Source organism: Nymphalis io, chromosome 9 (genome assembly GCF_905147045.1).
Source record: "Nymphalis io chromosome 9, ilAglIoxx1.1, whole genome shotgun sequence".
In the NCBI taxonomy this organism is placed as follows: Eukaryota; Metazoa; Arthropoda; class Insecta; order Lepidoptera; family Nymphalidae; genus Nymphalis; species Nymphalis io.
In genome coordinates this window covers 3,228,306-3,243,903 of record NC_065896.1, presented here as the reverse complement: position 1 = coordinate 3,243,903, position 15,598 = coordinate 3,228,306, and the positions used below count along the sequence as shown (strand labels likewise).

At 34.0% G+C, this 15,598-nt stretch overlaps 1 protein-coding gene across 3 annotated transcripts; it reads left to right on the top strand.

Moving 5' to 3' along the window:
• The first annotated feature begins 1,547 nt into the window (after window positions 1-1,547).
• On the top strand, window positions 1,548-14,410 carry LOC126770772 (uncharacterized). 3 transcript variants are annotated; one of them, XM_050490323.1, is made up of 16 exons: window positions 1,548-1,673; window positions 1,752-1,872; window positions 2,010-2,139; window positions 3,102-3,326; window positions 3,801-3,939; window positions 4,461-4,602; window positions 5,211-5,345; window positions 6,246-6,346; window positions 7,124-7,212; window positions 8,018-8,139; window positions 8,953-9,064; window positions 10,420-10,566; window positions 10,813-10,922; window positions 11,680-11,784; window positions 12,252-12,460; window positions 13,493-14,410. In XM_050490323.1, coding segments are annotated over exons 1-16 (2,040 nt in total). In that variant the 5' UTR covers window positions 1,548-1,671; the 3' UTR covers window positions 13,644-14,410. The 3 variants fall into 3 exon arrangements, with proteins under 3 accessions (XP_050346280.1, XP_050346279.1, XP_050346278.1); XM_050490322.1 differs by having other exon boundaries at window positions 3,009-3,326; window positions 13,547-14,410; XM_050490321.1 differs by having other exon boundaries at window positions 3,009-3,326.
• The last annotated feature ends 1,188 nt before the right edge of the window (window positions 14,411-15,598 follow it).

The following is a 15,598-nucleotide window of genomic DNA, read 5'->3' as shown; positions in this document are numbered from 1 at the left end:
TTTGTCGGATTACCACTTGTTAAATTTACTAGTTAATACTTAGACCTTAGTTCTTGCAAACGGTTATTTTGAAGTAACTTGTCTTAATCTTTCAGTCTTGCTAATTTGAAAGCTGTGTTATTACTACCGGTGATATTGGTACTTCTTTTCTTTTTAGCCATCATCTTTTCGGCTAATTCTGACACCTTATAGGAAGTGGTGCACTCTTATTGGGTCATTTCATTGGGTCTGTTTGAACGTCAAGGTCGACACCCGCGGTCGTCTTTGGTCTATTCTCGACTTTGTCTAAATAGACCATGCCGCTTTTAAATAATGGTTCGATAAACGGCTTCCATTCCAGATCGAGACCTTTATCGCAGCGCGAAATTCAATTTCCTCCATTATTGCAGCTTTCTTTTGGATGGCGTCATTGAATTAAAACATGGTACCCATAACATATTATATATACTTTTGCTGACTTCCTAATCACAATGGTAATATTTGGTATATTAACATTAGGTTATTTATGATTTTGGTTTATAACCTAAAACTTTAAATGTCAAATTTCTTAGATTTTTGTGCAACTTCATTATTTTAATACTTTTTAAAAACAAACTAATTACACTCCCTTAAAATCTACGTCGGTAGAAGAGCCCAACGCTTATCTGCGTCTCTCTCACTAATTGGTTACTCGGGCCTCTGAATCCAATTAGAATGGCGCGAAACGGGCCTTCCTGAATTTATTATGCAGCTCTTGTTTAGTTTGCTGGCTACTTTAATTGAAACCTAGTGCGTAAATCGTCTGACCAGCTAAAAATTAGCTTTAAAACATTTTAATTTAATGCATCTGAATTGTTGTAATTATAGAAACTTCCTAGTAAATAATTTATATATATATTTTTTATTATTTATAAAAATTAACTTTATAAACTGTCTTCTTAATAAAATAAAATGGAAAATAGGAAATTCAAACAACGTTAACTTTACTGTTTATGAGCTGTAATTAACTTAAAATTTTATACAAAGTGAGATAATCAATTTTTTAATCTACTATCACAATAAATATCTTACAGAAATTTCTTAAATATTGTACTGCCATCTACTATTCAATAGACACATTAAATATTGAATCCGAGTATAAAGACCTATCAGCGCCATCTGTTAGTTAATAGAAATTATTACTATGTACAACTTTTAATAATTAAAAAAAATAGTTAAATTATTACTTTTTATTATAACTTCAAGTAGGTTATTGTATTTTGTTTAGATTGTATGCTTTTTAAATGTAATGTTAACATATCAAAGCTACTGCAATTTTCGTAGTGAATATAAGTAAAAATATTTTAAAAATACTAGTTATTTATACAAAACAAATTAGCAAACTTAAACTAAAATTATAATATCTAATATCAATAATTTAATTCAATTCTTTGCATGCAGGCTACACAAGTACACAACGCATATTGTTCACCACTATCATTCACATTTAACAAAAAAAAAAAAGAAAGACATTTGCGATACGTTAATGTCAAAGTCTTGTTTATTTTCCACTTACCAGTCACATTTTAATTCCTTCAACGTTTAAAACTAACAAGTAATTGATAATTTCTATGAGATACAATTTTGTATGTTTATAATAATAATAAATTACTTAATGTTTTTCTTTTCTACCGGTGTTACGAAATATTCAAGATGTACTACGTTTTTTTTTATTTGATATAACAAATATTATTATTTTAGACCAATTTTTTTACTTCATTGCTGTGTTTCAGGAGTTTCGTGGACCTTGCTACCTTAGCAATGCACCGGCGACATGAGATGGAAGTTAGAATCAACGTTTTAGTTGATAAATGTGACCATGCTATACAAAATATAAAAAATTTAAAAACGCAGGTACTCCAAAATTTTTATTACTTCTCAATAATTTAACTTTTATATAAGTGGAAAATAGTAAATACTGTATTTACTATGAATACTAATGAATAAAAAAGTATATATTTATTCTATGCAATCATTGTTGTATGTTTTAGGCCCAAAGCTTCGTAGGAAATCTTAACTGTGACCCTGCAGAGTTGAAAGAGCGCTTTTTAAGCTGTATGAAACAGTTAGATGAATATACATATCTCCTAACAGACTTTAATCTTGCAATTAGTAAGCTTGGTAAGTTAATTATGATTTTTTACATCTGAAAATGTTTCCAAGTTTCTTATAAAATTAATATTTTGTATTAATGTCTATATCAATTACTTACAAATAATAATGGCTACTTGATAAATAATTAAAGCTAACATTAAAGAGTCATTAATTATATAAAAAAAGGATATATTAAAGATATTTAATTATACATAAAATATTATTCAATATGAGATAAATAGTATTAATTGATTTTGGTAGACTTAATTATATACTACTAGTAAGTATAAATTATACTGCTATTTCTATCACTAACTAAAAAAGCCGATAGCATTATCTGTGAATTCATTGTGACGACAATCCTTTAAAATTTTATCATACATAAGCTCTCTAAGAATTATAGATATAAAATATTAAAAATATTGGGTAGCAGACTAAAATTTAAAAAAAAATGATGGATTTAATAACTCGCAAATAGCCATAGTATACCATATTTACTTTAAAAAATTCAGATTTTGAAGTCATGGTACAAATACTTCAATTTCATTTATACATATAGTTATTTCTTAGTATGCATTTTTTATCTATCTATTTGATTAGTTAACATCACAATATATCAAAAATTGTCTGGAAGAAATATCATAATTCCAACAACAAATCTCCTCTTTCATTCCAATCCAATATCTAAGTCCACCTTTTTATACTTTAATTTTTTTATATACTTAATTTTACTGTTTATGTATAATAAAGAGATTAACAAAAACAGTTAGAGTTTAGTAGTTAGTATTAGAAGAGTAAAGCATTTTATTTGTTTTTTCAATTTCAAAGTTTTTGTAGTAAATATGAAATTTTGATATTTTTTGCAAATGAAATTAAATAAAACACTTTTATTGCAGATACATCTAATACTAGCAATTATACTCCAGTCCATGATGTCTCGAACCCTCCACAATTACCTCAACTACATGTTGGTACATTTAATTTAATAGATGCGTTGAGTGAACCAACACCTTCAACGTCTAAGGATCATACGACACCATGTTCCAATCAATACCCGTCAGAAAAACTACACCATAAGAAAATACCAAAAGAGGATCAGCTTTTGATAGCATTCTCAAGCTCATCATGCTCATCAGAAAGTGTCCCAATAACCAGAAATGAAAAAGAAGTGCAATGTCAAATAACAGAGGAAACGAAGAGACTAACCTTGGATGGTGAGATGTATTTTTTGATTTCCAAACAATTTCAGCCTTTCAATTTCAATTCAATTTCAAATTTCAATTTCATTATAAACGGAAAACCAAAATTTATTCCAGGCTGCTATTGAGAGTTTTATTTAGTATAGTTACAATATTGTTTGGTTGTACTGACTATCCATGCACAGCCAAACCCACTGACAAGAGTCTATATAGAGATTTTAAATTTAATGGGTGGGAAGGGTAACTTTAATGAATTTTGTCCGTCAAAGTCTGAAACGGCAGCTTCTTTAATATATATTTATATTATAATTTATATATAACCTTACCATTCTTCCAACGTCACAGTTATTTAATGATTTTGAATAAGCCAACAGCAAATTGGTATACCTTTTTTTATTAAATATTCTTGCCTTATATGTCTCAGTTATAATATTGTTGGGTGTCTTTGTCGATGTTAATACATTTTATATATTCTTTTTTTTTTTTTAGACTCTGGCTCTGCCTTTGATGAATGCAAGCTACCGGCACAGACCTTACTCCAGATTGATAGTGTATATACGGCAACAATCATGCATGTGGACGGTCTATCCTTCTGGGTTATCGCTGATGACGTTGATGATGTATGCAAGTAAGTGATGTAACTTTAAGAATGCTTGCTGGCTGACAGCTACGCTTTAGATAACACACTCACAAATACTAAATGAATGAGTTTTTAAATTAGTGGCCTATATTAAAAATTGTCTATTCCACGAAAGTACATATTTATTGACATAATTTAGAAAGTTTTTTTTTATAGAATAGGATAGCGGACGAGCATATGGGCCACCTGATGGTATGTGGTCACCACACCCATAGACATTGGCATTGTAAGAAATGTTAACCATCGCTTACATCACCAATGCGCCACCAACTTTGGGAACTAAGATGTTATATCCCTTGTGCCTGTAATTACACTGGCTCACTCACCAATCAAACCGGAACACAACAATACCAAAAATTGCTGTTTTGCGGTAGAATATCTGATGAGTGGGTGGTACCTACCCAGACGAGCTTGCACAAAGCTCTACCACCAGTGTAATAAACTTTAATTCAATATTTTTATTTATTTGTATTACTACATGTTGCTTTAGTAATATTTGCTTATTTCAGGCTAATGGTAGAAATGACGAGTTATTACAAAGAGAATACGATAGAAATGAACTTAGACGAGCTGATGTCGCTCACGTACTGCACGTACTATGCACCCGACAGCGACTGCTATTACCGAAGTCTCTTTATAAGACTCAGTGACGTAGGTTATATTCATATATATTTATGTTATAAAGTAGGCGGACGATCAAACGGGTCACCTGGTATTAGTGATCACCAACGCCCATAGACTTTGGGGATGTAAGAAATATTAACCATTATTGATCGCCAATGCACTACCAACGTTGGGAACTAAGATGTTGTGTCCCTTGTGCCTGTAGTTACACTGGCTCACTCACCCTTCAAACCGGAATGCAACAATCTTAAGTATTGCTGTTTAGGTAAAGACGAAATATCATTTCACATATTCCATGAGATTTGCTAATAAAAAAGTAATAGCCTGTAAATATCCCACTGCCGGGCTAAACGTGCTTTCCCTTTTGAGGAGAACGCTGCTGTTTTTCATCCGCCACATCACGATGTTTCCCTTCACCCTCCGAGCACGAGATAAATTATAATCGCAAATTAAGCATATATAAATTCAGTGGTGCTTACAAGGATTTAAACCCCCGATCCAGAAGTTCACGCGTTTTAACCACTGGGCCATCTCGTACGTAATATATTACGTTTTTTTACGTTTTAATTATCATATTCTGTAATGAATGTCATTAATGTAATAAACAATTAAAGAACAATAATATCTGGTACCAGGAGGATATGAGTATCGCGGAGGTGTTCCTGGTGGACACGGGCGAGACGAAGAGCGCCCCCATCTCCACCATACAGCCGCTCGCCCCAATGTTCTGCAAGGCGCCGCCCTACGCGCGCTGCTGCCATCTCGCGGGGGTTCGTACTACATCAACACAATTACATCAATGTCATTGTAAGGAATCTTGAGGGCTCATATCAGGTCAGGTTTTCATCCAAAAGTTTGTCTACCGAAATGTATGTAATAAGAATTCCATAATTGCCAGAATGGTGCTGCCGTATGGGTATATTAAAAAGGGGTTTTATAAGTTTGATTATTGACTAATTTTAAAATAGCGCCTTTTTTAGTTAATTGTCTTATATTCTCTCAAATTCCGTTGACGTCTACAGAGTATATTATTCCTTTAAATTTCACTTTCTAGCTCGAGATATAGCGATATGTAAATTTCATACATTTTGAGGGACACTTTTTATACACAAAGGTTTGTCCCCTTACCTCTTTTTTTATATAGAATAGGCAGGCGGACGAGCATAGCGCCACCTGATGGTAAGTGGTCATTTGTGATTTCTATAATTCATCTCGTGCTTGACGGTGAAACAAAACATCGTGAGGAAACCTGCATGTGTCTAATTTCATTGAAATTATGCCACATGTGTATTCTACCAACCCGCATTGGAGCAGCGTGGTGGAATAAGCTCCAAACCTTCTCCTCAAAAGGAAGAGGAGGCCTTAGCCCAGCTGTGGGACATCAACAGGCTGTTACTGTATATATCTGTGAGATAGGATGTATATCAATCTTTTTAGCATTTTCTCTCGTCCTACATACACTCTTACTCGTATTAAATTTTTCATTCGATACAATCTCAACTTTATTAAGAGTTTTCGTCAATCAATCTTAAATAAAAAAAAAAACTTTCTATATTATTTCAAATGGTTTATAAGACACCGGGTTCGTTATAAGATAATCTAATGTTGTCTTTTAATATTCGTAAATAAAACCCGGGTGTTCTTACTTAACAGTATGAATGTGTTAACAGGTTGATCTGCTGAGTTACCGGAGCAAGGACCTGATGGAGAAACAGGAGGAGTACATAAAGGAATTCATGGGGAAACCATGCAGTATCAAAATAGATGACAAGTATGTTATAGATGACTCAAAAAATTCTTCAATATTATGATGGGAATTTGGATGGTTTTTTTTTTAGTTAACTATAATAATAATAATATCCTGGGATATTTTTCACACACGGCCATCTGATCCCAAATTAAGCTTGTACAGAGCTTGTGCTATGGAAACCAGACAACTGATATACTACATATACTACTTTTTTTGGAAATACATACTTATATAGATAATTACACCCAGATTCAGGACAAACAGACATGTTCATGCACACAAATGTCTGTCCTGGGTGGGAATCGAACCCACAACCTTCAGCGTGAAAGGCAAGTATCTACCAACCACGCCAACCGGCTCGTCGTTAACTGTACTAAATTTTAATATAAGACACAGTGAAGATTAATTTTTCAAATATCTTTTTGAGCCGAACATGTTTCAAGGGATGGAACTCTTGCACTTTAAAAACCACTTGAGTTTTTAAAGTATAGAGACCTTCTCCACAAAGGTAGGGGAACCCTTCCACCACATTCACATTCACAAGCTGTTCACCGTGTTTTAATGTGACTCTAATACATCTCATGCTCGGCGGTCAAGGAAAACGTTATGAGAAAACAGCTTGTGTCGGTTACTGTGATTGACTTTCCCACCAGCCCGCAATGAAGTGGCATATCGGAATAAGCTCTATACCCTCTTGAGAGGAAAGAGACAGATCAGTTCATATACAGGCTGTTACTTTTTGTATATTTCTATATGAAATATAGTTTTGAGTTTTTATATTTGTACAATCATTTTCAGTTCATCAGAATCTCTGGACGTTTACGTGATCCTTCCTTCGGGAGCGACGCTCAACGACCTTTTAGTGGAAGAAGGACTAGCGCTAAGAAGTAAGTATGATTTGTTTTTTATTACATCTTAATTAATAACCCACTCCAGTAATTTAAGGGTCTACATATACTCGAATAACTTTGTTTAATGCAGCTTAGTAATGTTTTGTTAATTATTATTAATAATATATAGAAAAGTTTGGAATATATACTAATGCCTATATGATGTGACAACACGATTACACAAAAGAGAAACCTCGAATAAAGAAAGAAATCCGTATTCAATTAATATTTTACAATTGAAATTGATTATAAAAACTTAATTTAATATATGGGTGATATACATTAAACAATAGGCTTTTAATTGGTTGTTAGAAATTAAATTCTTCCTACCGCCCGACCCGCGCTGCCGAACCAATCATTAGCGCCCCGAACTTTGAACGCGGCACACGTGTCGTGTCGCAAATGCATATTTTAATACATATTGTGTACAATAAGCGACGCGATATACCTTAAATGAATGGAATATGACCGATATAAAAAAATAAAAGAGTAAATCGGGGAAAACAAAGTGTTTTTTTATTGATATCATTCACTTGAATGAATGAATGAAACATGAATTATCGTACCTGCCCTCTGTAAATATTCAAGATAGTTCGCATGATGCAATAGTTGCTAATGTGCGACAGAGAGGTGGGAACAACATTCCAATATGGCTGCGTATTATATACTCTTAGACAGATAAACGAAATTTTTGGATGAAAAATAGAATAGCAAAAAAACGTAATCAAAGCAGTTATCTCTCTAAAAATACGACTCGTCTCGATTGTTATTTAAAATTGAAACAAAACTAATTTGTTTTCAGTTGACAAATCAAACATGTCAACCGAGGGTTCAGCTACAACTAGGGGTCTATCGGAATTACAAGATGAAAACTTCGATATCACGCAGTGCCCAGAATATGATGACCCGCTGTTAGCTGTCACGGTAGGGTTATAGATTAGAGAATTATCGACAACTAAAAATCACTTGTAAAATTAAGTAATAGATTCGATCTATTTTAAAATAAACCGTAACGTAATAGCCTGTGACTGTCCCACTGCTGGGCTAAAGGCCTCCTCTCCTCTTTTTGAGGAGAAGGTTTGGAGCTTATTCCACCACGCTGCTCCAATGCGGGTTGGTGGAATACACATGTTGCAGAATTTCAGAAATTAGACACATGCAGGTTTCCTCACGATGTTATTCTTTACCGTAAAGCACGAAATGAATTATAATCATAAATTAAGCACATGAAAATTCAGTGGTGCTTGCCCGGGTTTGAATCCACGATCATCGGTTAAAATTCATGCGTTCTTACCACTGGGCCATCTCGGTACTTTTTTTTAAATAAAAATAAACTTAATATATCCACCTGCGCTTAAAACAAATACATAGATATTTGAATCTTATATATTTAAAATAATAATAAAACACCAAAAAATATTTTAAATAAAAATTTAAAGATTATTTATATGAGCATTTATTATTATTATATATTTAAAAAAAAGATAGTCAGACTGGCAACATCTATTAGTTGGTCATCACTACCCATAGACATTGCACTGTAAGAAATATTAACCATGTTTTACATTGTCTATGGGCTGCTTGGAAATCTTATTATGACCCTTAAATACCTAACCACATAATATTACATAATAGTTAATACGATGCCGATGACAGGATGGTCGATGTTAGAAAAATTATTGAAAATAAAAATCAAAAGTATAGGAAAAGTAGCAAATATTTTTTTTAATATTTCAGGGCTACCACAATCGAGACGAAATTGACATCTGCAAAAATTACAAGGGCGGACCGGAGAAGACTTGTTTCAAAGGAGCGCGATGTACGAAGCGTCACGTCTTAAAACATCCAGGTAGGCATAGCTTATGAAAAGACATTATTATTAAGAAGCATTAAGAACTAATATTTCCTTCACCGTTATTATAATTCATCTCATGCTTGACGGTGCAGGAAACATTGTGAGGAATCCTGCATGTGTTTAAATTCTGCCACATGTGTATTCCGCCAACCCGCATTGGAGCATCGTGGTGGAATAAGCTCCAAACCTTTCCTAAAAAGGGAGAGGAGGCCTTAGCCCAGCAGTGGAACAGTCACGGGCTGTTACTGAGCTAATATATAATATTATAATAAATAAATAAAAGCTTATATTTCGGACCATTAAGTCCATTAAATAAATTAGATGTTGCCACTAAAATAAAAATAAATTCTTAAACATTCTCAAATTCAAGGTAATTTTTAGTAGTTTGTAAATAGATTTTGTAATAATATTTTCTGTTTGGTAAACTTTTCGGTTATTTGTTTGCTTCTACTACTAACAGACGGCGGACGTCATAAACTCTTGTCTAAAAATTAATGAAATATATGAGGAATGACCGATTTGATTGTCTACGACCCCTCTGCCCATAGACATTGGCTTTCTAAAGAATATTAACCATACTTGATATATAGGTTTACTTAGCAGGACTTGTTTTAGCAAGCTTGTTTAGGTTGGATGCCTTTGGAAATACAATGATATCGTTTTAGCATACAACCCAGATTGCATGAAGTGTGTAATATTGTGATTTATATTTTGATGTAAATAAAGTTTTTTTATATAACATATAATACTAGTTCGTATCGACTTTATGTAATGCGTACACAGTTACCCTTCCCATTTCTCTTAAAGAAATTTACAAAAAAACTTCCTTAGCGGTTGCTTACGTTAATAAACCTATGATTCCAATGTCAGCTTTCTCGATTCAGTAACTTTGGCTGTGCTTCGATGATCACACAGATGGAATATTAGTATTTTAATTCGATTTTATGTTCATATTAGTTGTGATGTCATATACTGTACAATATTGCTAATGTTTTGTTATTGTCAACGCTAGTATCCAACAGCGTGTAATATAAAAAATGACTGTGAAGAGATAATATTATTTAATTGACGAACCGATTGGCAAGGTTGGTAGATACTTGCCTTTCACGCTGAAGGTTGTGGGTTCGATTCTCACCCGGGACAGACATTTGTGTGCATGAACATGTCTGTTTGTCCTTAGTCTAGGTCTATATGAGTATGTATTTATAAAAGAAAAGTAGTATATGTAGTATACCAGCTGTCTGGTTTCCATAGCACAAGCTTTGTACAAGCTTAATTTGGGATCAGATGGCCGTGTGTGAAAAATTTCCCCGGATATTAATATTATTATTATAATATTGAATTCCCAGACGGCTGGACGTTGGATCAGGTGTCGGTGGTGGCGAAGTGCAAGCCGCTGGCGCTGCCTGCGCCCGGCACCTGGCTGCGCGTCTACGTCACGCACGTCGCGCACTTCAACCGGTTCTACGTGCACTTCCTGACGGATAAGAAACCTGGTTCGTTGATACTGTCATAAACTTGATCTTGAATAAATCACAAACAAAGCCTCGCTATGATCGCATGGAAGAAGGCCTTCATCCCGTAGTGGGAAATTTACAAATATTTTTTTTGTAGAATCTTAAGTAATTTTAACTGAATGTCAATTAAAGTTGTTTGTAAAGTATGTGAATAAGATTCGATTCTCTTGAAAATAGCAAAATATTATTAAGAAATATATTCTTATTAACAAAAACTTATTATAGGAAATGAAAAAGTTCCAAGCTTCGGAGTTGTCCTCCCGCCGACTAACCTCGAAGCCTTAATTCTCGACATGAACTCTCCGGCCACTCGCCTGACGTACAAACCTCTTAAGGTAACAAATACAAAACCTTCATACATATACTATAATACAAATATATTTATTCATTTTAGAATGAATCTTAGTCGATGATCGCGGGTGTGAACACTCGGGCTACACATGGCAGGTCGGGCCAATAAAAAGTTAATGGGTTTTTCTGTCAGAAAATTCTCAGTAGCAGCCGGAGTCTGGAAGTTGGAAGTGTGTATACTCTCATGCCTCGGAAAGCACGTAAAGCCGTTGGTCCTGTACCTGAAGTCTTTCCAGCCGAGTCGGATTGCCTGCCCATCGGATTATGAGAACTAGGGAAGAGAGAGTACACATGCGTTTGCGCACACACTTGTGCACAATATAATATCTCCTGCGTAGTTGGCTAATCTCTCTTGAGATTGGTCGCCGTGGCCGAAATCTGTATGGAGGACATTATTATTATTTATTATAGTCGTTCAAAACAATTTCGTTTATAACTTGTTGTATCGACGTGGATACATAATTACAAAAAAAAAAATTATTCATGTAAATTAAATTAACCGTGAAAGTCTATTTAAACTCTGGTTAAAGCGAACAACTGCTTCGAGGGACCTCACTTAATTGTCCTCTGAGAGACATATTAAAACAATTAATTTTGATATCCGCAATAATTATTCTTAATTTATCTTTATGTCGCCTATTATTATCAGACGTGGGGTCTGTCCTTTCCTCTGATCCTGATATCAAAATATTTCATACAAATCTTTTGTAATAATAATAAATGTTGTGTGGTACCACCCAGATGATCCCTGCGCCGGGCGAGCTGGTGGCGGCGCTGTACCCGCTGGACGAGCAGTGGTACCGCGCACGAGTCATCTCCTCCACGCGCGCGGACCAGAATGTTGAGGTATTTATGTTTAGCCATTCGCTTGCTCTTATACGATTCATTTGGAAGGCAAGAAATTAGAAATTATCAAAAAATATTTATTCGGCAGACTTTTTATCATGGCAATGCTTATGATACCTTTAAACCTTTGACGAGTTGTCCGCCTACGTATTATGAATGCTTGAAGCGCTCAAGTGTTCGATTGATGTGATTAACGGCAAACCCTTAGTCTGTTTCCTACGACACCCATGGGTTGTGGGTGGTGCCATCTACTCACAAACTCAGAAACGTGGTTTTATTTATGTTACAAATAATAACCTATTACAACCACAAGAGGAGTAACACAAAGAAACAAATTCAATGGAATTGATCTAATAAAGTAGGTCGAGATCTTTGAGACATCCATTATGTATTTGCGAAAAAATGGCGTTTTGAATGTCGGCATTGGGTTGCATAAATAATTATAAGCATGTGTTCCCCACCTCCAGGTTATTTACATCGACTACGGCAACGTGGTGTGGGTGAAGGAGGACGCGGTCCGCGAGCTGGAGCCGCGCTTCTGGTCGCTGGAGGCGCAGGCGTCGCGCTGCGCGCTGGCCGGCGTCGTGGCCAAGACGGCCAACTCGCGCCACTGGGCCGCCGCCAAGGCCGCGCTCTCCGCGCTCATACAGGAGCGCCGCCTGCAGGCGCACGTCGTGTGAGTCACGCGTTACTTCGTACGATAGACGCCAGGCTCATTTAGTGTACTCTTTCTTTATTGTTTATGTTCCTTCAAACGAGGCGTGAAGAGGCATCTTGCGGGCCGGCAAGGCGAGGGCGGCTAGTGTATAACATTCTTCCCGACTGTACTGGCCGTCGTCGCGTTTGGACTCTACTACCACTTACCATCAGGTGGAGTAGAGTTATTTGCCCTCCCGGCAAATATAAAAAAAAAATATCCCTTTTCTCATATTCCAATAGGACAACAATTTTTTTGTGTATACGGAGGCTCAGGAGTGTAACAATACCAACTTCCCGACTTCTGGCTGCTTTTGAGACATTCTTGCCAGAAACCGATAAGTTTTCTTGACGTGAACTATAAATTGAACCCTCGATGTACTGACGAGGCAGTAAAAACCAAGGCAGATGCATTTGTAATATCCGTGTATTTATATTTATTTACAAATTCAGTTTACTTGCTTGAGAAATATCCAGCACAAGCCCTACTCGCACGTAGCCTTGTGACGTACTGTCAAATGTAATCAAATATATTAAAATGAAACCATAAATAAATTATTACTTTTTACTGGTTTGACATATTCCTAACAACTGAAATATTTCTGATGCCTAAAAAGATATTTTACCGAAAGATGTACACGAACCTATGGTATTTGAGCTGTGCTTATTTTTAAATATACTAACGAAGTCAGATTTCTCTTCTATTTAAGAAATGCCACACAAAATTTGGTGAATCCAAACATATTTTAGTCAAATTTCTGACCTTGAAAATCATTAAAAAAATGCTACTAGCAGTGACATGAAAATGTCTAAATTAGTAAATAAAATCGATGCTTAATGCTATTTGTCACGCTTTCACGGCAAAATCGCTAAACCGATTTTGATGAAATTTGTTGTAACCGTAGTTGTAGCTTAAACCCCAAGATAGACATACTTTTTTATTCCAAACACCTGCTCTTCCTGCAATAACACGCGGGCGAAAACTAGTTATATATAATGTTATCGTGAACAGGGCGAGAGATTACGACGAAGTTACCGTGGAACTGTTCGACGAGAAGGGTTTTAGCATAGCTGAGCAACTAGCGGCCGGCGAACTGGTGAACCTGACCGAGTACTCCATAGTGGACGACACAGATGTCAAACAAAAGTTAGTGTTGCCATAACTTGCAAATGTTAAACAGTAAGAAACATGTGACTTAGTTGGGATAAGTCGATTAGAATTATTTTAAGTAAAAAAAGATATGTGTTTATATTTTATCTGTACAATGTACATGCTTCAACATGAAGGATTTTTATCGACAAATATATACAGTTATGGTCATATAATTAAGAACAATTTAACTAAATTTTTTTTTTACACGAACAATATGTCGACCATCTCGACGAGATGACTTTCTCTATTTAAGTACACGCGGAACATTTGAGTAGTTTGATACGTGGCAAAATGCTTCACAGCATGGAAAACCATCGTTTTTGAGAATTACAGATGGTAGGTTATCTTTTTACACGATCAATTCTTCTCGCGAAGTTTTATTATTACTTACCTTATAGATTTTTCACAACTAATATTTTTCCCCATTGTTTTCATATGAAGCAAGTTTTTAGACTTTTACAGCACTAGATGGAGCCTAAATTATACGAATAGTGACCTACAACCACAGACCCAAAGAGTGTTCCCTATTTAAATTTTAAAAAAAAATTAACTATTCAACGTTCTTAATTATGTGAGCCAGTAAGTAGTAACACAAGGTTCAGATCTAATGTATAAAGTTTACCCATTTATTATTTAGCCAATCGATTTTTATATCAACGAATGAAGCGCTAGTTTGAAAAACTTTTGCGATACCAAGACAAATACAAAAAATTACATGCAATTATAATATACTTTTTAGTTTGAAAAAAAAAAACTTTAAATAAGCGTTCTTAATATATGACCACCACTGTATACATTTGTTTTAAAAATATTTTATCAATTTGCTTACTTAAGCTTAATGTTAATGTGTTTACAGATTAAATAAAAATTGTTATAATCTTTTGATATTATTATAAAACAATGAGAGAAATTATGAAAAAAGTGTCATTTCTGTTGTATAATTTTTAAACGAAGTCAAAGTTGAAGAATTTTATTTTTAATATATTCAACCAAAATGGTTGTAATATATATATAACTTTTTGTAATGTTATAATATCAACTGTGATAGAATGGTTAAGTGAATTTAGTAAAACTCTATAAATATCATTAATGAAAGAATTGTAAGACTGAATTGAGTTAAGTTCATTTTATTAATAAATAAGATTTAAATTAAAAAAATATTAAAACCATTACAAGCGTATTGATTCTGACTGCAGTTTTTACCGCAAAAGCGGGAAAGATCGTATAAACTGAATTTCCCGCAATCGAATGAATACATGATCTCTCTCTCGCGATGCGTTATGCGAACTCGTAGATTTCTAGGATACGTCGTATCGCTATTATTTGTTTACGACCCTAACTTCTTTATTTATTCAAAATTATTGAAACCAATTTGTTGATATTTCGTTCAAAAACCAAAGTGATATAAGTGGTTATAATAAGTTTAAAAACATCAATGAATAAATGTTATGTCTATAATAATTTATGTGCATATTTCTATGTATATCTAAACAAACCATATAAAAAACGATAAAGTTGGTTATGTCTAAGGATTTATATTCATATTAAAAAAATTATATAAAATGCTCAGTAGTAATAACTTGATTTTTATATAATCTGCACTATGCTATTGATTGCTAAATAATTAAAGTCATATACATCTTTATTGTATCATATTATTATGTATATTTGAATTTAAAAAAATAATAGAGTATTTACCGTACTCCTTGCATAGGCATTTAACTATTTTTAAGATACTATTAAATATTTTTTGTTGTTATGTATACTTTTAAATAAGTTACGCTGTATATTTACAACGTAATTGCATTAAGGCAAAGGCACAGCCAATTGATCAAGTTCCTGATCCTGATTGCGGAGGAATTATTTCATTTCTTTGTTTCATAAATAATTAATAATAATGGTCTATGGTTTAACTGCTACTGTAATAAGAACATAATACTCAAGAGGATTTGTTAAAAATTAAAA